Source organism: Pristis pectinata, chromosome 6, assembly GCF_009764475.1.
Source record: "Pristis pectinata isolate sPriPec2 chromosome 6, sPriPec2.1.pri, whole genome shotgun sequence".
Taxonomy (NCBI): domain Eukaryota; kingdom Metazoa; phylum Chordata; class Chondrichthyes; order Rhinopristiformes; family Pristidae; genus Pristis; species Pristis pectinata.
This window is the reverse complement of record NC_067410.1, coordinates 54,644,279-54,671,448: the sequence shown is the minus strand read 5'-3', so window position 1 is coordinate 54,671,448 and position 27,170 is coordinate 54,644,279. Positions and strand designations below refer to the sequence as shown.

Here is a 27,170-nt window from a genome sequence, read left to right as displayed (position 1 = left end):
ATTTACTGTGTATGTCCTACCTTGATTTGTCCTTCCAAAATGCAACACCTCACACTTGTCTGCATTAAATTCCATCTGCCATTTTCTGGCCCATTTTTCCAGTTGGTCCAGATCCCTCTGGAAGCTTTGAAAGCCTTCCTCACTGTCCACAACGCCTCCAATCTTAGTATCATCAGCAAACTTGCTGATCCAATTTACCACATTATCATCTAGATCATTGATATAGACAACAAACAACAATGGTCCCAGCACAGATCCCTGAGGCACACCACTAGTCACAGGCCTCCAGTCTGAGAAACAATCATCCACTACCACTCTCTGTCTTCTCCCACACAGCCAATTTCGAATCCAGTTTACAACCTCTTCATGGATACCTAGTATATGAACCTTCTGAATTAACCTCCCATGTGGGACCTTGTCAAAGGCCTTACTAAAGTCCATGTAGACAACATCCGCAGCCTTTCCTTCATCTACTTTCTTGGTAACCTCCTCGAAAAACTCTACAAGATTCGTTAAACACGATCTACCATGCACAAAGCCATGCTGACTATCCTTAATCAGCCCTTGGCTGTCCAAATACTTGTATATCCGATCTCTCAGAACACCTACCAATAATTTACCTACTGTTGATGTCAGGCTCACCGGCCTATAATTACCTGGTTTACTTTTAGAACCCTTTTTGAACAATGGAACAACACAAGCTACCCTCCAGTCCTCTGGCACCACACCCATGGCTAAGGACATTTTAAATATATCTGCCAAGGCCCCTGCCATTTTTACACCAGTCTCCCTCAAGGTCTGAGGAAATATCTTGTCAGGCCCGGGGGATTTATCTACCTTTATTCACTGTAAGGCAGCAAGCACCTCCTCCTCTTTAATCTCTATGTGTTCCATGACACTACTGTTTGTTTCCCTTCCTTCCATATACACTATGCCAGTTTCCTGAGTAAATACTGATGCAAAAACAACTGTTTAAGATCTCCCCCGTCAACTGAGGCTCCACATATAGACAACCACTCTGATCTTCTAGGGGACCAATTTTGTCCCTTACTATCCTTTTACTCTTAATATACTTGTAGAAACCCTTCGGGTTTACCTTCACATTTTCTGCCAAAGCAACCTCATGTCTTCTTTTTGCCTTCCTGATTTCCTTCTTTAGTATTTTCTTACATTTTCTATGCTCTTCAAGTACCTCATTTGTTCCTAGTTGCCTATACCTGCTATACACCTCTCTCTTTTTCTTAACCAGATCACCAATATCCCTTGAAAACAAAGGTTCCCTTTGCTTGTTAACTTTGTCTTTAATCCTGGCAGGAACATGCAAACTCTGCACTCTCAAAATTTCGCCTTTGAAGGCCTTCCACTTACCGAACACATCCTTGCCAGAAAGTTAAGACCTCTCTAAAGAAAATCCCTGGGGGAAGTTTACTTGCAACAATCTCAGCAATACGGTTGGTGTTTTTGAGCTATATCACACAGAGATGCCCAGGAAATGGATTTCATTCTCTGTCGGTGTGCTAAACATGTGCAAGTACGCAAATAAATCCCCTATAAAATACACTGATTCATATGGTGGTTTACACTGAGTGACCTAGAATGGGAGTGCAGCCATTCCCATAGGCAACAGGCTGGAAAGCTCACAACTGCTGCATCTTCCTGCACTTTTGCCGCACTGATCACTGCAAAGGAGTCCAGAGGTTGAAGGATCTCTCCCATAGACTGCTGCCATGGAGGTGAAAACAAAGGCAGGAAGGGGACACAGTGACCTCGTGTGTTGAGACACCCCACACACCCCACCCCACAGGTTCCATGTCACTGAGCAGTGTGGGATGATATAGGAGGCAGAGATCTCAAGGGACAAGTCTGATGTGGTCATGTTAAAAAGGGGGAAACAAGTGATGCAGTGCCAGTTACGCTAAGCGTTGATGGTTTTTTTATATTACACTATTACACTACATTTATTACACATTACATTACACTGAGGCTAGCAGGTGCTGTGTTCAAGACTTTTATATCCCCCTACCACAGTCCCTTTAACTGATGACTCATGGAACATCAAACGTAGAACAATACAGTAACAGGCCCTTGGGCCCATGTCTGTGCCGACCACGATGTCATGATGTCAATTTAAACTGCACATCTGCCCGCACATGGTCTATATCCCTCCATTCCCTGCCTGTTCATGTGTCTGTCTAAATGCCTCTTAAATGTTGCTATCGTACCTGCTTCCACCACCTCCCTTGGCAGTGGGTCCCAGGAAGCTACCACTCTCTGTGTCAAAACTCTTGGGATTCCCTCTTGTGGGAATGTATCTAGCCTTTACCTCTTATCCTCATTTACACTTCTCCAGGTCAATCTTTAGTTCCATTTTGACCTGCTGGATCCCCTCCCATCTCTCTTCCAATTCAGAAGATTCAGATTGTTCCTTGCCTTTCTCCATTACTAATTTAAACCTTGACATGATGATCACTCTGACACATGGCCACCTCAGCCTCCAGCACCAGATCTACCTGTGCTTCCTTCTTCCTTGGGCTAGGAACATATTGAGCAAGGAAGTTCACTCCTCTGATTTCAGAACTGCCTCCCGCCCCCAAGGTTCTTCCTTTACCCTTGTTCTCACCTTATCCCAAGAGTTTTGTCAAATAATTTGGAAATTTCACTCTTTGAAATACTTTCTCATGTCTGTATTCTCAGTAAGCATCCTTTGTGATAGATTTCATTTTGTTCTCACTCTTCAAACATCTCATTTTATTTACATTTGCAAAATGTATGTAAGGACAATTAAAGCTGCTGAGAGACAGGAAAGAAATGTGCTGGGTTAAAAAGTACTGTCAGTACTGTCCCCCTCTATATAGCACAGTGACTATAACTAGTAGAGCAGCTGCCTCACAACTCCAGCAACCTGGGTTTGCTCCTGACTTTGGGTGTCGTCTATGCGGAATTTGCATGTTCTCCCTGTGACCACATGTGTTTGTTCAGGTGCTCTGGTTTCATTCCACATCCCAAAGCTGTGCAGGTTGGTAGGTTAATTGGCCATTGTAAATTGCCCTTAGTGTGCAGGTGAGTAGTAGAATCGAGGGGTGTTAATGAGAATGTGGGGAGAATAAAATGGGTTAGTGTAGAATCAGTGTAAAAATGGTTGCATGATGGTCAATGGGGACTCAGTGGGCCAAAGGGTCTGTTTCCTTGCTGTATCTCTCTATGAGTCCATGACTGTTGAGTGCATTCTTAGCTCAGAGAATTCGGTGTAAGTGAATGTGCACTAACAAGCAGCAGCTACATCTAGAACTAGTGCTCTTTTGAAAGATTTTGAATGAAGCTACTCTTTGCCAATCCAAGTACATATCAAGCAAGTGCACTGTTAAGAGCAGTGTTGCCAGTCTATGAAAAGATTTATAATATCACAGGGAGAAATTCGAAGCAAGCTGTTGGTGAACTGTATACTGATATAGACACATTTGGTTCAGTAGTCCCATTGTCAATCATATTCCCGAGCCTCATTTCATGCTAATTATCACATCCATAACATACAATGGCCGGCCGAGCAACATAAGTCAAGAGATATAAACATTCTCAGCTAACTGACAGGCTCCTTGGGAATAGCCACAATCAGCAAAGCTGAACTGTATTTCTGGTTCAGACCTGCCTTGTCACACCAAGACTTTGCGCAGTCACAGTGTGAGTACAGTGCCCTGTGATGACTGTGGGGATAGAAGAGCTGATAGTGCAGACTCACAACATCATCGTTTACAGTCAGAGAGCTAATTACAAGACAGGCCCCGGAAGGTGAAATATAAACAAGGCTATACTGTAAATAGTAACGAGTACTCCAAGGGAGGATATTTAGGACTGATGGCAGTTAGCCATGTGTGTCAAAAGTAGCCAACACGTGGAGACTACACAGATGACACAGGATCATAATAGTGGGAAGTTTGAGCTGGATGCTGTGATGGGGGTGTACAGGTTTTCTGGAACAGATGAGTTGGGCAGAATGGCCTTTCTACCTCCTGCTCCCCACCCCCCATGACTCTGTAAACTGAATCAACAGAATGTGCAGAGAACTCTTTCAGTGGAGATTCTTTACTCCACTGATTGGGAAGTGTAATGTACCGGGGAATACCTGCACTGCACTTCAATGCAGCTGTAATGCCCACGCTGCCAACATGGAGGTTCATGCTCCTGCCAATGACCGTGTTTAAGGCCATACAGCTGAACAGCAACGGGAAAGGCACCCAGCGGTACTATTAATAGGGATCATTAAGCACTTTCAGCAGCAAGGGGACTTCATCAGATGTTGATACTTCCAATAATCATTTCAAGGTATGAGTCTACAGGCAGTGGAGATTTTGCTGCCTTCAAGAGTTTGATACAAATACTTGCATTTCAAGATGAATGCAATTTCCCCTCTCAGTATGACCTGACTGGAGGAACGGACAGGACAAGCTGCTGAAGAGGGTGCAGGAGGACGGACAAGACCAGAAAGCTTTATCTACCCAGGGACCTCACAGAGCATCTCTCATACCAGAGACTCAGCAATAAAGTGCATGGGACACCTGCACTCCAGTAAGGCCATCCTCACTGATAGAAACCTGTCACCGGCTGCTACCCACAGAGTTGGGGCAACGACCATCTTGTCAGTGGCTTTTAATCACAGACTCACTGAAACTTACAGCACAGAATGGTTCCGTGGACTGTGTCCCTGCCAGCCTAAGCATCCTAACCTCACATCCACACTCTTGGTCTGAGACCTTATTGGTTACAGCACATCAAGTTAAATGCACTCAATAACTCACTCTTGAAGATGGAGAATTCTGACTGGGAAAAGATCTCCTTATCCTCTCTCAAATTCTTCCACCAAATACTCTAAATCCATGAGCTCTTTGTTCTTGATGTCTCTGCTAAAGAAAATACATCCTCCTTCTTCACTCTTTCCAGGTTCCTCATAACATTGGCCCATTAACTCTTCCCTCAACTTCTTCTATTCCAAAGCAAAAACAGCTTGCCTAGTTTTTACTCTGAGTTAAATCCTCCAGTCCTAAAAACATCCTTGTAAATCATTTGTCCCTTCCAATAGTGTTACCTGCTCCGTGTGAAGTGGTGATCATGAAACTATGAATTATTCTTTCTCTAACTTTACCTAATACAGTTCATCCACATCCTCCCTTTTCTTGTGCTTGATCAATAAATGAAAATATCTTGCAAGCCTTCTTAAGCAACTTAACAACTGACCCTGTGGATGTGCATTTCAAAGTCCTCCACACTTCCAGGATGTACATCCACAGGCTTAGTTGTTAAGTTGTATATTACCTTGCCTTGTTTACCCTGCCCAAAATGCATATTCTTATTGGTGTGTGGGAATACATTTGCCCCTTGTGACCATTTCAGTTCCATTGACACCCTACAGCTTTCTTCCTCATACTTAACCACACAGACAATTTTTGTCTCCACAAACTTTTTAATCATGTCCCCAGATTTATGCCCAAATCAGAGATATACAAGCGACCTAGTACTGCTAACTGCAGAACCCTACCATGTACAACTCTCCTGTCACTCAAACACTCAACAATTACCCTTTCTTTCTCTGTATTGAGGCAACTTTTAATCCAACACCATGTTCCCAGCTTCCCATGGGTATTTACCTTTCTGACTACCTCCCATGTCAGACTTTGTTAAGCACCTTACTAAAAATCTATATTGTCCAGACCAAATTTGATTCCTTCCTTGAAATCTTCCTTCCTTGCTATTTGTCAGAAGATTCAATCAAACTTTCTTACTGCTTTGTTAATCCTTGCCTTTCTAAATATCGTTGCCTAAAATATTTTTACAGAATCATAGATGGCACAAAAGGAAGCCATTCTACCCACTAAGTTTGTGCTACCTCCGAGCAGCCCAATCCCATAAGTCTTATTCCGCACAAATGCCTCAGAGCTCTGTAAGTTATTCCCTCTCCGGTGCCCATAAAGGATACAAAGGGGAAGATAGTGGTTATGATCCGAAACTCACTGCCTGTGGGTGGGCGGGCAGGGAAACAGAGTCAATCAGGATTTTCCTGCCCACCCACAGGCAGTGTATTTCAGATCATAACCATTCTCTTCCCCTTTTTATCCTTTGCACAAAATTTTAAATCAGTCTCCCTGATCCTTGAACTACTTGGGAACAGCTTCCTCCATGTGACATTAAGCCAGTCATGAATTCACACACCTCTATCAAATCTCCTCTCAGCTTTACTTCCAATGATTTGCTCCCCTGCTGTTGTTAGTCTGACCAGCCGGCAGTTACTTGCCCTATCCCCTTCTCCCCGTTTAAACATCAGTGCCATGTTAGCAGCCACTGCATCCAATGATAACAGGAAAGTAATGATCACACTCTCTACTTAATGGGCTTTCTCAAACTGATAAAACCCTGTTCCATCACAAGCAGCAAAATAAGTAGATCTATACTCCTTGGAAGAATTAGGGTGATCTTACTGGAGCATATAAAATCCTTAGGAGGCTTGACAGGATAAATATCGAGATGATTCCACATTGAGGGGACAGGTTACAAAATTAGGGGGTGGTCATTTCTACACAACTGAGGTGTGTAGAAACTTCTTCTCACAAACCTTTGGAACTCTCTGCTCCAGAGAATTGTGAAGACTGGATCATTGGGGGGAAGCTAAAGAGGAAGTAGATTAGTTTTTGAAAGACCAGGGCTTTGAGGACGATGATGAACTGGCACAGAAAGGGAGATGAGGTCTGGGGCAGATGAACCCCGGACCTCGTCGAATGGTGGAGTGGGCTTGAGGGACCGAGTGGCCTACTCCTTCTCCTATTTTCTTTGTTCTTGGATTCCATCAAGCAAGAGATATTATGGAGAATCCTTTTCCAGTTTGACTGTGCTCAGGAACAAGTTCCTGTTCTACGTTTGCTACACATTAATCGCAACCAATGGTTCCTCCTCTACAGACCCAGTCCTAATGCAACAAGCCTGCATCGTGGCCCCCGTACCCTTCTCAATCTTCCTCACCACAATGCTGCAGCTCACCTCTGACAAGCTTCCCGTTGGAGTGCAGCTAATCTGCAGGATGAATGGGAAACTGTTTAACCAACGTCACCCTCTCTTCAGAAGTAATACCACTCCAAACTCAGAGATCAGCACACAGTATACAGATGACAGTTACAAATGGGCACTTCTGGAGACTGAGCGTCACTCTTTACTAAAGGACGGGCCTTAAACTGAACATCAGGAAGATGAGGTTGCTCTAGCAACCTGCCCCCAGAGCACCACACTAATCCTTGATCATCAAAGTCCACAATGGTCACTTTCCAAACATAAGGAGACACAGATGGTGAAATTCCCCATCACCTCCAGTGCACCAACAGTCTTCACCTGCTGAGGAGAAGAGTATTCAAAGACCAAGATGTCAAACCCAGTACAAAGCTGATGGTCCAACAGGCAACAGTGATCTCTACCCTCCTGTGCAATTCCTGTGCAAAGCACCTCAAACCACTAGAGAGATGCTATCATAACTGTCTCCTCAAAATCCTTCAGATCTACATAGGATGAGCAAACCAATGTCAATGTTCTGTCCCAAGACAACATCCCCAGCATTGAAGCCCTAGCTATATGCAGCCAGCTGTAATGGGCAAGCCACATCATGTCTGACAACAGGCTCCAGAACGAGACAACCTATCCCAAGCTTTGCCACGGGAGTACTGGGGAAGGAGTGAACTGTTTACCCCTTTGAGCCTCTTCCACCATTCAGAGAGATCATGGCTTATCTCAGCTAACTCAAACTCTTCCCTTTTCTGTATCCTTGTTAACAATCCACTGACCAATTATTCCTGCTTGCAGAAGAACTTTCTGAATTATCATTGTCTTTCATATGATGTACTGTTTGCGAATTTCACTCCTAAAAACCAGACTCTAGCTTTTAACCTGTGATCCTTGATCCTGCAGTCTGCACAAATGGTTTCTCTCTATCGACCCTACCAGCTCCCCTTAATATCTTGAAACCTCAATCCAATTACCCCCACACCCAAGAGAGTACAAAGCTAATCGCCCTTGTAACTGATCCCTGGAAGTAAAGACAAGCATGTACTGTTTCCCGTCAAGTCCAACATACCCTTAAGCAAGAGACAAACCCGTATCATACCTCTCTCAAAGTCAGGATATCTTTCTGTAAGTGTGGTGCTCAGAACAGTCCCTTTAGAGGTATCAGTTAGTTTTAAGTGGTTGTGGCTGCTCATGATATTGGCAGCTACTGAACAAGGTGGTTAGCGACAACTGGATAGTGAAATCATTGATAATTCCTGCATTGCAATCAACAGTCATCAGTTTAATTTACAACTGGAGCTCCATACTTTTCAGCCTCAGTGAAATCAGCACCTGATAAATATCCAGGGTTAAGGATGCATGGCCATTGGAAAGGAAAAACAGTTTAGCATGTTAATAAAGCAAATAAGGTCATGGTGGATGCACAAACCAGAGAAGCTCTTCCATGGCAAAAGACTATGTATGGTGCTTAGAGATTGAAAAGTTTATGAATGAATCTAATACTAGTTAGCATTAGTAAATCAACCACATAACAAAAATAATTGCTTTATTTTTCAGATGACATTTTCAACCTGAAGTCCATGAAAATGGACTTGACAGAATTTGAGGCTCTTGATGCATATGCTTGCAAAGTAAGTATCAAATAGAGTAGGGGAGCTCCTGCATTTCCACACTCTGCTCTGACTAAATGGTAAATCAAACGTCAGAACGTTGCCTGGTTCCTGTAAAGCTGCGTTAAATACTAGGTTCTCAGTAGCCAACAGCAGACATGGCCCCGGAAATCCAGTAGTGCACGGGGTGGCTTGTTGCTCAGTCAGCTATGCTCTACTCCTGCAGAGTGACTGAACCATGTCAGGTCAGTCTAGAATCAGGCTCAGGTTGGGAGATTCAAAGGGTAAGAGCCAGGGCCAGTAGCCAGCACTGGTGTGGTGGTGTTAACACAGAACATAGAACACTACAACACAGTACAGGCCCTTCAGCCCACAATGGTGTGCCGACATTTTATCCTGCTCTAAGATCCATCCCTCCTACATAGCCCCCTGTTGGTAGTCAGAGGTTGAGTCAGGATGTCTGGCTGGTGATCAGGGAGTAGGATTCACAGTGGGAAGGGGGTGGACGGTGAGATTGACAGTCAGGTGTAAAGTAGGGGTTAAGTAGTACTGGAGTAGACTGGTGTTGGTGGAAGCTGTGGAGGTTAGTGATTGAAATGTGATTAAGTGGTGATTGGGGGATGGTTCTCAGGGTGGGCTTGGTGATCAGGGGCCTGATTTAGATTTTTTTGGGGGGTGTGATGGTCAGCTGGGCAGGGAGATAGTGTAATGAGGTCCACCCAAAGAGATTTGAAAGAAAGCTAGCTAAGTACCCACATTTAAGTTATCCAAACTGAGCTGGGATCCCAGCACCACCTGGGACCTGCTGGGATCCCATGCGAGTGGCTGCTGGGAATTACAGGCCTGTGTTGTACGGTATTGTACCAAGCCCACCTTCCCTCAGATATTAAATATAAACAGAAAATGCTGGAAACACTCAGCATGTCAGGCAGCGTCTGTGGAAAGAGAAACAGGTTCAACATTCCAGGTCCATGACCACCTTTTATCGGAACTGATGGCGAATGAAAGGTTAATGTTTCTCTCTCCACAGATGCTGCCTGACCTGATGAGGATTTCTGTTCATGTTTCAAATTTCCAGGGGCTGCACAGTTGTTTCCCTCTGTACTGCAGCATAAAAGACTCACAGAGTGGTGGGAGGGAAGTTGCAGATTGGTAGATCTTTGCATGAGGTCTGTGATTTTCCATTACATTTCATTTTGTTTTTTGAAACAGCGTGCACAGAAGTCAGTGCTGTGTGACACACCAAGGCACATGCTGAGTTCCCAGCCCACTCAAATCCTTCCATCACTCCCATTCCAAAACAATTCTTTTTTACAAAAGCAAACTAATATGCATAGTGGAAACCACAGAAGATGCTAGAAACTTTCAGTTGATCATTTGTTTTCACAGAAGGATCACCATTTATCTATGATTTTTACAATGGCTGCTACTCTTTCATCTCTTCCTTCTGATAGCTTTTGACCAAGTTCAGATCAGCCTTTCACTTGGGCTTTCTCCTCCCCAACATCAGACCCAACCTGATACAAGAGCTCACTGGAATTGATTGCTAAAACCAAACGAGAAATTCCCAAATAGTCTAGCATTAGCTCAAAGAAATGTCTCCACGGTGATGTTCCAATAAACCCGAGTGATGCCCCCTCACTGTTAACTTACTGTCTGTGGTTTCTGCCACTCCCCTTTGTTTAGATACTTGGACCTTGCCACAACCTCACTGTTCTTTCCTGGGCCCATTATAAAGACTGGCTTTTTGCATTCACACAGCACCTGCCCCTGTCAATCCCCTCTGTTGTGACTGTGAAAGATTCACACAGAGACCAGAGCTGTAGATGGAAAAGATATTTACTCAGCACAACATGCAGGCAATTTGGAAGGTTCTGGAGAATCTCTCTCCAAACTCAAAGTACATTGAGGTTTTATACCCTTTAAGCACAAAGATAAAACAGCAGATGATTAAAATACAATTTCAATATAGAATTACATAGTTTACTCCAACACATTGGGTGTAGGTAAGTGGATCTGTAGAATTACATGTTTACAATGGGAGCACAACTGACAAGAACATCTCTTCAGTTTCACCCAGAACTGCCTTCTTTTATCATTGCATTGAGAGAGATGGCCCTCTGCAAACAATGGTGTGTACTCATGAAGCTATCTATCCTTGCTCTAGATTTGTATTAACTGGCTGCTGGCTCCATAATACCTGAAAGATGTCCCAAGCTGAACAATCCCTCACACTCCCCCTCTACCCCAACAGTGCCCAAAGTTTATCGCTGTAATATGGACAACAAGCTTTACTGCCCATTCCGGGTGGGGCTGTGAAGACGGTACATGACCTTCTCCTGAAGCAGCTGAGTGCTCCTGTGATGGGGCTCTGTCTGCGGGAGCAGGAACCAGGGTCTGCTGTGGTGCCTCTGTTGTCTGTCCAGGGAAACACTGTGAGTGGTTCAGAAGAATCCCGGGGAAGGATGTGATACAAGTGGTCCAGAGCATTGCTGTCAGAATCTAGAAGCAGTATCACTGTATCTGGAAATGGAAGCTAAGTTCACCAACCTGCCCCCACCCATGGTCCCCCACTGACCAGCCACACCCACAGTGCTCCCTCTCCCCTACCCCCACCCAGTCCTCCTCCCATGCCCAACTCACCCATACTTCTCCTTCCCACCTCACCCCCACCCACTGTCCTCCTTACAGAAGAGGAGAACTGTTAAAATTGTGACTAATGTTTACCAGTGATCAGAGAGGCCAGACTTCTGTTGAATGGCAAAAGTACCAGAGGTGATGTGTGGATTTGGGGAGAAGCTGAAAATATTGAAACCATTTCACTTGCACCTCTCAAAAACCTGCCAGTAGCGCTCTTTGACTAAAGAGAAGCTTCGGCAAATTGGTAATGGTGAATAAATCACTCTATCTCATGTCAAATAGGTTCCTCCAAGGAGTTCTGTGTCTGCCCTGGTACAGGACTTGTTGCAGTATGCAAGCACAAATCTGGAGAAAATTCGAGCCATATGGATGTGGATCTGTTGTCATATTGGTAAATCTGCAGTTAAATTATCTTAACTATTCTGTAAGGAGTTATTTGCAACACAAATGAAATGTAAGTTTAGTTACCTGAAATATCCCTATGTGCACAGTATGTGCCATCAATCAAAATCTGCTCACCAGATCCCCAGAAGGGAACTGAATGGGCTTTGGGCTTCTTCCCTTCAGGAGTGTCACAGAAAGGGTTCTGCTCAGCTGGCAGCTGCTCTGGCACCACTCTGCCTTGGTTCTTTGCAGCAGTCTCTGAATTCTTAAAATTGTACTTTATCTGGTGGAAATAACCTCGTGTAAAATATTCTGTATAATCAGAGTCATGCAGAGACAGGCCCTTTGGCCCACCATCTCTATGGTGATCATCACATACCCATCAATACTCATCCCATTTACCAACACGTGGTCCATAGTTTCTATCCCTTGTCAATTGAAGTGCTTGTGTCAATACTTCTTAAACGTTGGACCCTTGAAGAGTTGAAACAGTCAGATCAGGTAGTGAGAGATACAGGGTTAACAATTCCAATTTTAATGTGATCTTTAACAAATGATGTAGTGATGATGTATAGTTATTAATATGATGTTTGAAATGTAGACCTTAGAGTAACATGAACCTTCAGTGTAACATTAGAAGTGTGTCATCCAATTAGTGCATCACAACCTCCCACTAACAGCATTGCAGCTAAGGCCAAGACATCTGTTTTAATGATGAAGATTACAGGGAAATTATGGCCAGGACTGCAGATGACTAGCATCCAAACTCTTCTCTGAAATAAGAGACAAGGGCACTTGTTGTGAGTGAGGAAACAGATTCAGGATCTCAAAGGCAAGGACTCTGAGCACAGTCTGGCAGTAAATGATTTATTTACAAAAGACAAGTGTGGGAAAAATGGTAATGGGAATGACACACACACACATGTGCACAAGTTATAGCGAGCAGAGGAAAATCACGCCGGGGATAAAACACACACACAAAACGAACTAGGCACACACAATCAAGGAAAAACAATACAATACCTGCCAGCCCTTGACTCAGTGCAGGCACAGCTCTCTGCTACTAGGGACACTAACGAAAACGCTCCCAACCCTTAAACAGTGCACACCTCACCAATGATTTCTCCAGCGCCATTCCACAGTACTCGGCCTGGAGTGAAGCAGGGTGATCCCTCGAAGCTGGCAAAGAGAAAAAGCCGAGCACATGTGGCGCCTTTTATAGTGCTGGAGGGCTGGGGTCCAGTCCAGGTAATTTACAAAGGCCAATGGCTCAGTGCCAGCAAGGACTAATCGATTACAAAGGCCAATGGCCCAAGGCCAAGTACAAAGGTACTTAAAGGAACCAATGGTCAGGTGTGAGCTAATGGGTGGGGTGGGGTGGGGTGGGGTGGGGCGGGGCCAAACCTTGATTGGCAGTGGTGTGTCTTCTGACCAGGCAGTGGGCAGTGCTGTCACGTGACAGCCAGGACCCTCCGCAATACAGGGCTTTAAGATACTCTGTGGGGAGACAGGGTCTCTGGTTAACAATTCATTTTAAAGACAATAGATTTTGAGCTTGTCTCCAGGGTGGGATTTGAACCGCCAGCCTTGTGTCCCTGGCAGTAAGACTGATCCATAGCTGGTCAGATCTGGAGTAAGTTAACGGTCTTAGCAAATACAAAAACAAGAAGTGGAGCAGGAGCAGGCTGAGGGGAGACCTGATAGAAGTTTATAAAATTATGAAAGGCATGGATAGGGTAGATGGTCTGAGTCTTTTTTCTCCAGGGTGGAAGCGTCAAATACTCGAGAGCATACAGTAGCATTAAGGTGAGAGGGGAAAGTTTAAAGGACATTTACAGGGCAAGGTTTTTACACAGAGAGTGGTAGGCACCTGGAACATGCTGCCAGGGGAAAGCGGTGGAAGCAGATGTGACAGTTTAAGAGATATTTAGACAGGAACATGAACAGGCAGGGAATGGAGGAATATAGACCATGGGTAGGTAGGTGGGATTAGTTAAATCCCTTTCCCTACCTAGGTCGTTGGTACCAATATGTACCACGACCTCTGGCTGTTCTCCCTCCCCCTTCAGGATATCTTGGACGTGATCTGAAACATCCCGGACCCTGGCACCTGGGAGACAAACTACCTTCCGAGTTTCTTTCCTGCATCCACAGAATTGCTTGTCTGTCCACCTAACTATAGAGTCCCCTATCACTACTGCCCTCCTCTCTTCTTCCCTACCCTTCTGAGCCACAGGGCCAGACTCTATGCCAGAGACACTGCCACTGTTGCTTCCCCCAGGTAGGCTGTCTCCCCCAACAGTACTCAAACAGGAGTACTTATTGTCAAGGGATACAGCCACAGGGGTACTCTCTGGTACCTGACTCTTCCCCTTCCCCCTCCTGACTGTGACCCACTTGCCTGACTCCTGTGGTCCCGGTGTGACCACTTGCCTATAACTCCTTTCTATCACCTCCTCATTCTCCCTGACCCGACGAATGTCTTCGAGCTGCATCTCCAGTTCCCTAACACGGTCCCTCAGGAGCTGCAGCTCAACACACCGGGTGCAGATGTAGCCTTCCCAGAGGCAAGGAGACTCTGAGAACCCACACCTGACACCGAGTACAGGAGACCTCACTCATACCCCTTCCTTAACTCAAGTCACCTACCTTTCCTTGCCCCTATACGCCGAAGCCCCTTGAGCCAAAGCCCAAAACATTCTGCTACCTCTCACTCCGCTGCCCTCTCCGACGCTGCCCGCCGGATATGGTGGTTTGCTTTTTAAACTGCCCGCGCCTTATCTGCTGACATCATGCACCTGCACAGTCCAGTCCCCACTATTCTGGATTAAAACTCATATAAAAACTTTTTAAAAATAACCTTATAAAACTAAACTTTATGATAAAAACCCTATAAAAAAAAGAAAAACTTACCTGTCCCGAAGTCCTGACGTCTGCCGAAGTGAAACCCACGAAACCTTGACATTACCTTCACACTGCTGTCTGCTGGCATTCCTCGAGTGCCACTGGCACCAACTCTTCCTTACTGTTGCAGAGACTTTGATGCCAATTGTTGGAAGTAATATGGCAGTCCTTTCATCACTGAGTTAGAGTGAGGAGGTTACAGATTCCAGCCACACTGTCGAGACTTGAGCGCATTATCTCAGCTGGTACACCATGGCAAAACCAAGAGAACGGCATGGTACCTAATCCAGAATAAAGACTGATTGCATTGGCTGGAACTGGTTGTGTTGCACACCAGGTCAACAGCATGGAAAGTCCTTTTGCTGAAGAACAACATTGAACCTGTTATGTTTTATAACAAATTGGTTATTTTTTCTGGCATCAGTCCCTTAACATGCAAATTAATTGTTTTACACATTACCATAGTGAGCAGTAGAGAAAGATATGGTTGACAGGGGCAGGGGGCGATGTGGCTCATAGAGGTGGTGGGGGGGGGGGAGATATGGTTTATGGGAGCCAGAGGGGGAGATACAGTTCACGGGACCAGGAGGAGAGAGGATGTTGAGCTGTTGAAAGGATCCAATAAAAACTGAAAATACTGGAAACAATCAGCAGGTCAAGCAGCATCTGTGGAGAGAGAAGCAGAGTTAACGTTTCAGGTCAGAGGCACTTCATCATATTCTTTGTCCCTGTACTCACTAGCCAGATGTGTGTTATCACATCGACACCATTTCCCCTTCAGGCAGTTCTTCCCTGTCGTTGTAATAGAGCCAGGCTCTAACTCTGCAACACAGTGAGCCTTCACTGGGTGATGTTGTGAATCCTGCACTTACATGGTCACCACCCCCAGACACTATCCCCATCCCCCAGACACTGCCCCATTCCCCAGACATTGTCTCCACTCCCAGGACACTGCCTCCACCCCCAGACACAGTCCCCATCCCCCAGGACACTGTCTCAACCCCCAGACACTGTCTCCATGCCCTAGACACTGTCTCCACTCCCAGACAGTGTCTCCTGCACTTGGCTTTGTAAATGGAAATCACACACCCAATAGCATTATGGTGAAAACTTTTTACACTAATTGTTTGTAAATTGGGGAGTTACTGGTGTGGAAAAGCAGGAGACTCCCTGCACCTGGACACTGTGTCTCAACCTACTGGGCAATGTCTTGCTCTGCAACCTTTTTGAAGTTACAGGTGTAGAATTTCACAAGCAATGCAACCCCTCAACATCTGATCCAAACTTGCTCTATGCTTGCAGTGCTCAGTAATCAGTCTCAAACCTACCTCAAAGATTGCAACAGCTTTATCTGGATGCTGATTCTGGCTTCTTAGCATAACATTGAACATGGAATATTACAGCACAGTACAGGCCCTTCGGCCCACAATGTTGTGCCGATGTTTTATCCTGCTCCAAGATCTATCTAACCCTTCCCTCCCACATGGGCCCCCATTTTTCTATCATTCGTGTGTCTATCTAAGAATCTCTTAAATGTCCCGAATGTATCTACCCCTACAACCTCTGCCAGCAGTGCGTTCCATGCACCCACCACTCTCTGTGTAAAAAACTTGACTCTGACATCCCCCTTATATCTTCCTCCAATCACCTTAAAATTATGCCCCCTCGTGTGAGCCATTTTCGTCCTGGGATAAAGTCTCTGAATGCCACTCGATCTGTGCCTCTTATCATCTTGTACGCCTCTATCAAGTCACCTCTCATCCTCCTTCACTCCAAAGAGAAAAGACTTGGTTCACTCAACCTATCCTTGTAAGATAGACATTGATAAGATCTCAAAAGATAACATTGATCCATTGGGCTGGGGGTGAAGCACCCAGTAATTCCCCGATTAACAGACATTCAGTTTACTCATTTTCACTATAATGCCACTGACTCTTTGGGTGTGTAACTTCCACTTCCAAAGCTAGTTTTTACAAAAATGAATCAGGCACCAACCCTTAGCATGTAACAATAGACGATACCAAGCTATCCAGGGTGCACTTCAACCAGTCTTGTCAATTTATGTAGGGGCATGTTAGGCACAGCTTTGTGGGCCGAAGGACCTGAATTGTGCTGTAATTGTTCTATGTTCTAAAACTTCAATTAACCAATCATTTTCCAGAAACGTAACCCTTTACATAAATTGAGGAATTCCTGCAGTTTAACCACCCTTGAGATACATAATTTCCTGGAGACACAAGAGATTCTGCAGATGCTGGAATCTGGGGCAACACACACAAAATTCTGGAGAAATCGGCAGGTCAGGCAGCATCTATGGAGGCAAATAAACAGTCAACGTTTTGTGTCGAGACCCTACATTGGGACTGGAAAGGAAAAGGGCAGAAGCCAGAATAAGAAGGTCAGGGGAGGGGGAGGAGCGCAAGCTAGCAGGTGAAAGGTGAGTCCACGTGAGAGGGGGAAGGTAGGTGGGTGAAGAAGGGAGGACAAAAGGGAGTGATGTAAGAAGCTGAAAGGTAATAGAAGAGGCAAAGAGCTGAAGAAGAAGGAATCAGGTAGGAGAAGACAGTGAACTATGGAATAAAGGAAAGAAGGTGGGCAATAGATGGGCAGGTCATGAGGACAGGGGAGGGGAAAGAGAAGGAATGAGGGGGCCACAGGACCCAGACGATGTTTTCCCTCATTCCTGTGGCCCCCTCACCCTTTCTGTTTCCCTCCCCACACCTCATGACCTGCCCATCACCTGCCTCTGACTCCCCACCTCCTTCCCTTCATTCCATGGCCGACCATCCTCTCATACAAGATTCCTTCTTCTTCAGCCCTTTGCCTCTTCTATCACCTCTCAGCTTCTTACTTCACTTGTTTTCATCCCACCCTCCTTCCCCCCTCACCTGAACTCACCTATCACCTGCCAGCCTGTGCTCCTCCCCTCCCCCAACATTCTGGCTTCTGCCGCCTTCCTTTCCAGTCCTGATGAAGGGTCTTGACACGAAACATCGACTGTTTATTTCCCTCCATAGATGCTGCCTGAGCTGCTGAGTTCCTCCAGCATCTTGTGTGTGTTATATAATTTCCTGGTTTGGCTGGAGGTTTCTATGAACAACTGGACTGACAGAGTGAGAGGGGTGACCTCTTCCCTTCTTCCGTATCTTCTGCAGAGGAGAGGACATTGTCCACCACATAACATACTTCTTGACAGCTGCATCGTTCCCTGCAGAATGCTAAAACATCACATGTATTTTATGTAGGTATATTAATACATATGATCTTAGCAATATTTCATAAGTACAATTTTCACATAATGTAAACAGAGTGCCCAGTGATAAACCATTGATCAACTAATATGTTTTCTGCTAAAGTTGTGAATTGTATTGTGAGAAGCCTATTGGATCATGGTCTGGAAGGATTGTGAAGCCATTGTCCCAACTGCCCCATGAGGTGTTATCTCAGAATGAGCAGGGACATTGTCTGGTTGGCAGACTGATGTTTCTTGAATCTCACTGTGTGTCCATTGCCTGTTATAAATGTCAACATCAAGTGTACCCACTTCAAAAATAACATGTGAATGTAAAAGTCCTGTCTATTTGCTTATTCAGAGTTAATCCCCATAAATCATACATTAATGTGTTCTGTGCAGTCACTTCCAAGGATAGGTTCCGTGTTTGAGTATTTATCATTCACTATCCCTTCCTCTCTCCATCTTTCTGCAGTTGTAGCAAGGAGTCCAGTTACCTGCTTTTTACCTCCCTGCATCTTACCTGCATCTCCCCGTTGCCAGTCACTTCAACTCCCTCTCCCACACTATCACTGATATGTCAGTCCTCTGCCTCCTCCATTGCCAGGAGAATTCCAAGCGCAAACTGGAGGAACAGCACCTCATTTTCCATCTTGGAACCTTGCAGCCTAACGGTATGAATATTGAACTCTCCCACTTTAGATAATCCCCACAAGATCCCCTCACCACCCCCCCCCCCCCACCATGCTTCTTCTCTTCTTCCCTCTCCTAGCCTCTTTTTTCTCTCTCTCCTTACCTTTGACCACTGGTGGACCTGCTCTCCCCTCCTCCCTCGCACCTGCCTATCACTATCTCTTACCTGCATCTACCTATCACTATCTTGTGCCTACCCCGCCTCCCCTCTTTTGTCCACCTATCACTGCTCTGTTTTTCCCTCCTATATATTTTCCCTCCTTTTCCTATCTTCAGTCCTGAAGGAGGGTCCTGACCCGAACCGTTGACTGCCTGCTTTTCTCCACGGATGCTGCCTGGCCTGCTGAGTTCCTCCAGCATCATCATGTTTTTACCTGCTTTTTAATATTTTCAGACTTTTACGGCACTCAGTAAGTGGCGACGGTTTTTGTAAAGCAGAATGTAACAGATAGTGTTTCCATGTATTGGCAGAGTACGATGTGAAGGGATACCACAATAAGGAGCAGTTACACTCTGGCCCAGATGACGTATTGAAGACTGGAAAAGCAGTGTGTGCTGGGTATTCGGGACTCTTTTGTCAAATGTGCAGGTAAGGCAGTTTCATGATAAAATCTGCTCTTTTCCTCAGCAGCTGCCCTTGCCCTCCTCTACTATCTCATTTGAAATTACAATTGAAACACAGGATTCAGCTCATGTGCACAATTGCTGCATGTGACAGTGGTAACTGTGCAGGCTTCAGAGACAGTGTAATTCCCCAAAGTTGCCTGCACCACTTAAAGCCAGCCTGCAACTCCTGAAGGGTAGCTGCAAGTAGTGTTCCCCAGGAGAGAGTGGTAACGATTGCAGACTACCCTGTTGGCCTCGGTGGAACACATGGAGAGGAGGGGCAATGTGCTGTGTCCACTGAGGACCAACAGACAAGCTCTCCAAAGAAGCCGGGAGTATCTGAATGTGGTACCCAAAAGACATGGCTAACTGGTGGGGAGAGTTATGGCTGCATCACTGTGTTCCCCAGCAGCACAGCATCTCACTCCAAGTCTGTTCCAGACTATAGTGTGTTTATACCTAACCCTCCTTATGCCAACCTCCCTCAACTTTTACAGTTTACTTGTTGCAGAATGTGTTTACATGGTCCCTCCCTCATAGAAGATCCTGACCTGTATAACCTGACCAGGTGGTAGTGACATCACTTTTGCTGTCATTTATACATTTTCCATGACCTAGGCATCACTGGCCAGGCCAGCATTTATTAAAGTCACAGAGTCATAGATCAATATAGCACAGATACAGGCCCTTTGGCCCAACCAGTCTATGCCAACTACAGTGCCCACCCAGCTAGTCCCAATTTCCTGCATTCAGCCCATATCCCTCTAAGCTCTGCCCCTGCATGTGCCTATCCAAGTGCTTCTTAAATGATACTATTGCACCCGCCTCAACCACTTCCTCTGGCAGCTCGTTCCATATACTCACCACCCTCTGTGTGAAAAAGTTGCCCCTCAAGTCCCTTTTAAATCTTTCCCCTCTCACTCTAAACCTATGCCCCCCTGTTTTGGACTCCCCTACCATTCACCTTATCTATGCCTCTTATAATTGTAAACACCTCCATAAGGTTGCCCCTCATTCTCCTAGACTCCAAGGAATAAAGACCTATCCTGGCCAACCTCTCCTTATAACTCAGGCCCTCTTGCCCTGGCAACATCCTCGTAAATCTTTTCTGCACTCTTTCCAGCTTAACTACATCTTTCCTGTAACAGGATGACCAAAACTGTACACACTACTCCAAGTGTGGCCTCACCAATGACTTTTTCAACTGCAACATAATGTCCCAACTCCCATACTCAGAGCCCTGACAGATAAAGGCCAGGGTGTTAAACCTCTTTTTCACCACCCTGTCTACCTGTGACGCCACTTTCAACTAACTATGCACCTGTACTCCCAGGTCCCCCTGTTCCATTAAACTTCCTCAAGGCCTACCATTCATCGTATAAGTCCTATGCTGGTTTGACTTTCCTCACACTCATCTGTATTGAAATCCACTTGCCACTCCTCAGCCCACTTCCCTAACTGATCAAGATGCCCCTGTAATCTACAATAACTTTCTTCGCTATCAACAACAACTCCTAATTTTGTGTCATCTGCAAACTTACTGATCAAGCCTTGTGTATTTGCATCCAAATCATTTATGGAAAGAACAGTGGTCCCAACACCAATCCCTGTGGCACACCACTAGTCACCGGCCTCCATTCTGAGAAATAACCTTCAACCACCACCCTCTGCTTCCTACCTCCAAGACAATTTTGAATCCACCCAACTAGGTCTCCCTGTATTCCATGGGATCTAACCTTCCAGACCAGCCTACCATGGCCCCCTATTGTTACTCTTGAGAAAGTGGTGGTGAGCTACCTTAAGACACACTAGTCCTTCTGGTGAAGGTGCTCCGACAATGCTGTTGGGCACGAAGTTCCAGCGACGGAAAAGGTCCGGTGATACATTTCCTGGTCAGGTTGGAGGTGCAACTTGGGGGGAACCTGCAGGTGGTGGTGCCTGTCACCCTTGTCCTTTCTGGTGGTAGAGGTCATGGGTATCACAAGTTCTGTCAGAATAAGCGAGGTGTGTAACTGTAATGATTTTTGCAGTTGTTACACACTACAGCCGCAGTGTGCCAGCGGTGGAGGGAGGGAGTGCTGATGGTGGTAGATGGGGTGCCAATGCGGTAGGCTGCCTTGTCCTGGATGGTTTCAAGCTTCTTGAGAGTTGTTGGAGCTGCACTCACTCAGGCAAGTGGCGATGTTCCATCATGCCAATTTGTGCCTTGCAGGTGGTGGAAAGGTCTGGAGTGTTAATTCCCGAGCTGCAGGATACCCAAAGTCCAAATCAAAGTCAAATTCGAGTTTATTATCACATGCACATAATGTGTGCACAGGTGCAATGAAAAACTTACTTGCAGCAGCATCACAGGCACACAGTATTAGATAAGCAGCATTCATAAAAAAAACATAAATTAAATATAAATTGTACACAACTTTTACAAGAAAGAACACAATTAGAACAAAAAGAACAAAATCAAAGTTCCAATATCTGACCTACTCTTGTAGCAATGTGGCTGGTCCTGTTGAGTGCCTTGTCTATGATGGCCCAGAATGTTGACAGTGGGGTAATGCCATTGAATGTTAAAGATAGGTGATGGACTCTTGTTGGAGATGGTCATTTTCAGCACTTCTGTGGCATAAATGTCTCATCACTTTGCCTGATTATTGTCCAGGGAGTGACATATGCAGGCATCAGAATCAGAATCAGAATCAGATTTATTATCACTGACTTAGATGACATGAAATTTGTTGCTTTGCAGCAGCAGTATTGGTATTGGTATTGGTAGTGCAAAGACATAAAATTACTATAAATTACAAAAATAAATAAATAGTGATGGAGCTGGCTGAGTCTACAATCCTCTGTAGCCTCTTGCAATTCTATGCATTGGAGCATCCATACCAGGTGGTGATGCAACCAGTCAGAATGCTCTCCGCCGTACATCTACAGAAATCTGTAAGAGTCTTTGGTGACATACAGAATCTCCTCAAACTCCTAACGAAGTACAGCCGCTGATGTGCCTTCTTCATGATTGCATCAATGTGTTGGGCCCAGGACAGATCCTCCAAGATGATGACGTCCAGGAACTTGAAGCTGCTCACCCTTTCCAACGCTGACCCCTTAATGAGTCCACAATCAATTCCTTGGTCTTGCTGACTTTGTGTGAGGTTGTTGGTGTGACACCACTCAACCAGTCAATCTATCTCACTCCTGTATGCCACCTCATCACCATCTGAGATTCTACCAACAATAGCCGTGTCATTGACAAATTTATAGATGGCATTTGAGCTGTGCCCAGCCACACAGACATGAGTGTAGAGAGAGTAGAGCAGTGGGCTAAGCATGCATCCTTGAGGTGCGCCTGTGTTGATTGTCAGCGAAGAGGAGATATTATTACCGATCCTCACTGACTGTGGTCTCCCGATAGGGAAGTTGAAGATCCAGGTGCAGAGGGACATACAGAAGCCCAGGTTTTGAAGGCTGGCCTAAGTACTGAGGGGATGATGGTGTTGAATACCAAGCTGCTATCGATAAATAGCAGACTGGCATATGTCTTCCAGTTGTCTAGGTGCTCCAAAGCAGAGTGGAGACTCAGTGAGATTGCATCTGTTATGGCAGTCAGCTAACTGCAGTGGGTCCGGGTCCTTACTCAGGCCGGATGCTTCATGTGCTGAGGAGTTTTTAATGGAATTTTATATTGTGAAATCATCAACAAACATCCCCATTTCCCACCTCATGATGTGTTGCAGGTATTCACTCCTGTATTAAGTGACAATTATCTTTATTGGTTCAGTTAAAAACAAACATGCAAGTCGTACAAAACTATCTGTGCGCACACCCACTAGGTTTCTCTGACCCTCCCTGAACAGTCAAAGAATAGGAAAGGTAATACCCGGGAATAGGAATTCATGCTGGTCAGGGGTTCCTCTTGATCCTGACGTAATCTCGACAGTTCCGACGTGGGGTCATCCACTTCTGCGATGATTAGCCTCCAGTGTTTTCGCTGCTTCTACACCCAAAACCCTCCATTCTTATCCTCTCTCTTATCAGATCGAACTGTTGTGTTTCGATTTCATTGGCTTAGGCTTATCTGAGTAGCCTGTGTCAGCTTCTCGTTGAATCTGGCCTAAGGCTACAGGCAGTATTACTTTATTCCACCAGATTTGTGCCTCATGTCACTTTCTTTGTTCTCCCTGACCAAGAACCAGTTCACTAAACAGTTCACAAAATGGCAGCTTCCATTCCTTCTGCCACATGTCAAGAACAAAGACATTTGGTTTGTCTATTTCCACTGTCCTTGACTCATTCCAGTTAGATGTTTTGCAGATTTTAATTCCTTTATGTCCTACAGATGGAAGGAAGATCAGCGATGAAGCTGCTGAAGATGGTTGAGCTTCAGACACTGACCTGAGGAACAGTGATGTCCTTGGGCTGGGGTGATTGACATCTGACAACCACAACCACCTTTGTTCGTGCAAAGTATGATTCCAACCACTAGAGTGTTTTTACCCTTGTTGCCAGTTGACTTTGGTTTGACCACAGCTCTTGCTAGCCAGCAGTTGAGATACCGACACAGCCATAGATTAAAGGACACTTCAAAGAAGAAATTGCAAGTGTTGATATTGGTGGCACAGGTGACCTTTAACAGTTGGACTTAAAGCACAGCCAAGATACATGTACCCACTAAGCGCCTTGATGGTCTGGCTACAACAGAAGACCAATGGATTTGCACAATGGGGAACTTGCCAGGCAAAGGAGCTTGAGCTTGCAATCCATCCCTTCCATTCGCATTACGTCAGCACTCTTCTGGACTCCAGCACAACTCCAGCTCAGTTCCATTGTCACATTGCAGAAATCATTCAGTTTCGAGCGTAGAGGAAGCTCAGACTTCTGCCCCACAGGGTCATTAATCCTATCAGTCTAATCTCCCTTGTACAATAGTAGCCAAAGCATCAACAGATGCCATGTCAGACTGGCACACTGATTGGTGGGACTTGTGGGCTGTACACAGGCCAGCCATCTCTTGTCCAATAGAATGGGAGGGCAGTAGCTCCATGAAGCATGAATTTCCTGGCCTTGCTCAGGATGGTATCAGATGTCCTTGCAGGAGCCCCTGCTGCCTGGCCATTCCTGTTCTACCTCCTGTTCCACTCCTGGCCACTCCTGTTCTATGCCCCCCCCCCATTCCAATAGTAGAGAACAGTATAGACATTCCAATGTCAGGATGGCCCACCTGATGGATGGTGGACTGGGCTGGGCCTACTGGTACTGTAGTGGGGGCATATGAGTCATGACATCATAGAGTTATATAGCATGGATACAGGCTCGTTGACCCAACTCATCAATGCCGAACAAGATGCCTATCTAAGCTAGTCCCATTTGCCCACATTTGGCCCATATCCCTGTAGACCTTTCCTATCCATGTACCTGTCCAAATGTCCTTTGAATGCTATTATTGTACCCACCTCTACTCCCTCCTCTGGCAGGTCATTCCACATACCCACCACACCTCTGTGTGGAAAAAGTTTCACCTCAGGTCCCTTTTAAATCTTTCCCCTCTCACTTTAAACCTATGCCCTCTAGTTTTAGACTCCCCTACCCTGTGGAAAAGACCGTGACCATCCACCTTATTTATGCCCTCGTGATTTTATGTATCTCCATAAAGTATCCCTCAACTTCCTACACTCTGGGTAAAATAGTCCCGGCCTATCCCATGTACACTCCTCCTTCACATCGAAGGAGCAGTAGGCTGTCAGCTTTTGGGATGACCTTTTGTGTTCATGATATTTTACTGATCTGGGACCATGGACCCAATACCCTACCCCACCCCACCCCATTCCATCCCAAACCATCCCACCCCATCCCATCCCATCCCATCCCACCAAGTCTGCTGCTTCTAGCATTTCACCATTTACAAAGTGCTCTGCCCTATTCTTTAGATACGTAGTGGGTGACCTCCCCGCGCCCCCCCCCCCCCGCCACCATTTGCCAAAAATTGAATTCCATTTCCCACAATAATCTGTTAATTTTTAATTGCTGTGTCCAGCTGCAGTGCTTACAGAGCTGTCTCTGTGTCATCTACAAACTTGGATAGGAGGCTCTCTGACCAATCTTCTAAATCATGTAAGTGAATAATCACAGCTCCAAAATAAATCCTTGCAGGAAAGCACCAGTTACATTCAGAAAGTGTGGAAGCCTACCCATTATCTCCCTCATAACCAGCTCAATAACTTCTTCAGTCCCCTAACCTTCAACTTGAGCCGTGAGTGTCTTGCACCAAATGCCTTCCAGCAGCCTGTATAAATCATTAGCCAGATCTTTTCTCTTATCCAATGAGAAGGCCTCAAATGATGTAATGGAATGACATGAATAGGCCAGAACAAACTGCACCCATAAAGGCCACTGGCAACCAGTAAAACCCTGTCCTGAAGGTTGTCAGCTGTCAAAGCTGCCAAGACTTTTTTGTTTCTGACTTTCAGAAATGCTTAAAAAAACCACAAGAATTAAATAAATCACTTGCAAAATAATTAAAATATTGACTTTTTTAAAATCAACTAAAAACACTTAAAAATTAAAAATATGAAGCAAAGTGTGACTAATTTTGTGAATACAACTTCCCCTTTCTGTGACACACCTCACAGTCAGCTCTCTGATGAGTGGGCTCGTGGACTCTGGCCAGGATCTGAGGGCAGATTTCCCAGACAGCTCCCATCCCAGGACACGACTGGGAAATGGTTTGTGGAGCCGCTGCGGGAAATCCAGGACTTCAGCCTCGAAACTTACTAGACATGCTGAGAAGTGCCAGCAGTTCCATGTTGAACCTTTGACACTCCTAGTGGAATTTGGGGCAATATTCTGTCTGTACAACCTCACCCAAAGTTTCAATCAGGTTTCTCGGCATTAATTATCCTTTACAAATCCATGGCAGTCCCTCTGATCATTTGAAGGGACATTGTATTTAGGGACAAGTAGGGACAAATCCCTGTACCTGATCTGGGTTCCATTTCACCCTGTCACTGACACAGACTGACACAGACACATAAACATGACCACATTCTCAATTGCATGCTGCAGAATCATCTTCCCTCATTGTAAGACTCCCTTTGGATCAGTATTCATTGGAGTTTTGAAGAATGAGAGGTCACCTTTTTGAAACGTAAGATTCTGGGCTTGACAGGGTAGATGTCAAGATATTTTTGTTAGTGGGAGAGTTTCCAATGAGAGGACATGTTTTCAAGATTAGAAACCAATCATTTAAACCTGAAGTGTATAGAAACTTTTTCTCACAGAGAATAGTGAATCTCTGGAGTTATGAAGTTTAGGTCATTGGGGGTATTTAAAGTAGAGGTAGATAAATTTTTAAAAGATCCGGTTATTTACAACTGTGGAACACTGGCACAGAAGAGGAGATGAAGCCTAGGGCAGATCAGCCATGATGACAGTGAATGGTGGGGCAGATTTGAGGGGCCGAGTGGCCTAGTTGTGCTCTGGTTTTCTTGTGTTCTTTGCTCTTGGCTGTAGAAGAGATTGTAGCTTGAGATGGATGAGGAGGAGGATCATCCTCGAGGTTACGGTCATTGTGTTTGGTTGCTGGTCATGTCCTCAGCAGTGAGGGACCGATAATGGCCAGCGTTTACTATTCCATGGGGCTTGGCCATGAAGACACTGTCCTCCCCAGCTGGCTCCTGTTGCCTCTGGTTCTGACCCAGCTTGTCCTGTGAGAGAGGGAAGTAGGCAATCTGTTTTGTGCATTGCTACAAACAGAAAGCCAGACCAAGAGAAGAATATAAAACAATGCTATTCTCAAGATGAGGCTTTCCACTCCAGGATATCCAAGATGTCCTTTTTTAGGAAACGTGGCTTCCTCCCACTGTGGTTGATGGAGTCCTCACCCACATCTTCTCCATTTCCTGCACTTCTGCCCTCACCCCATCCCCCAGACAGAACAAAGATAGAGTTTCCTTGATCCTCACTCCACCCGACTCTGCATCCAGCACATCATCCTTCGACCCTTCCACCAGCTACAATGTGATCCCACCAGCAGTCACATCTTCCCTTTCTACTTCCAGCAGGGACCACTCTCC

General features: G+C 45.4%; 1 protein-coding gene across 1 annotated transcript in view; it reads left to right on the top strand.

Moving 5' to 3' along the window:
- ky (kyphoscoliosis peptidase) overlaps window positions 1-27,170 on the top strand; it is a 48,048-nt gene that overhangs the window by 3,152 nt on the left and 17,726 nt on the right. Inside the window, exons 2-4 of the mRNA XM_052017695.1 lie at window positions 8,593-8,666; window positions 11,568-11,676; window positions 18,970-19,087. Of these exons, the coding sequence (XP_051873655.1) occupies window positions 8,593-8,666; window positions 11,568-11,676; window positions 18,970-19,087 (301 nt within the window). The remainder of the gene's footprint in view (window positions 1-8,592; window positions 8,667-11,567; window positions 11,677-18,969; window positions 19,088-27,170) is intronic.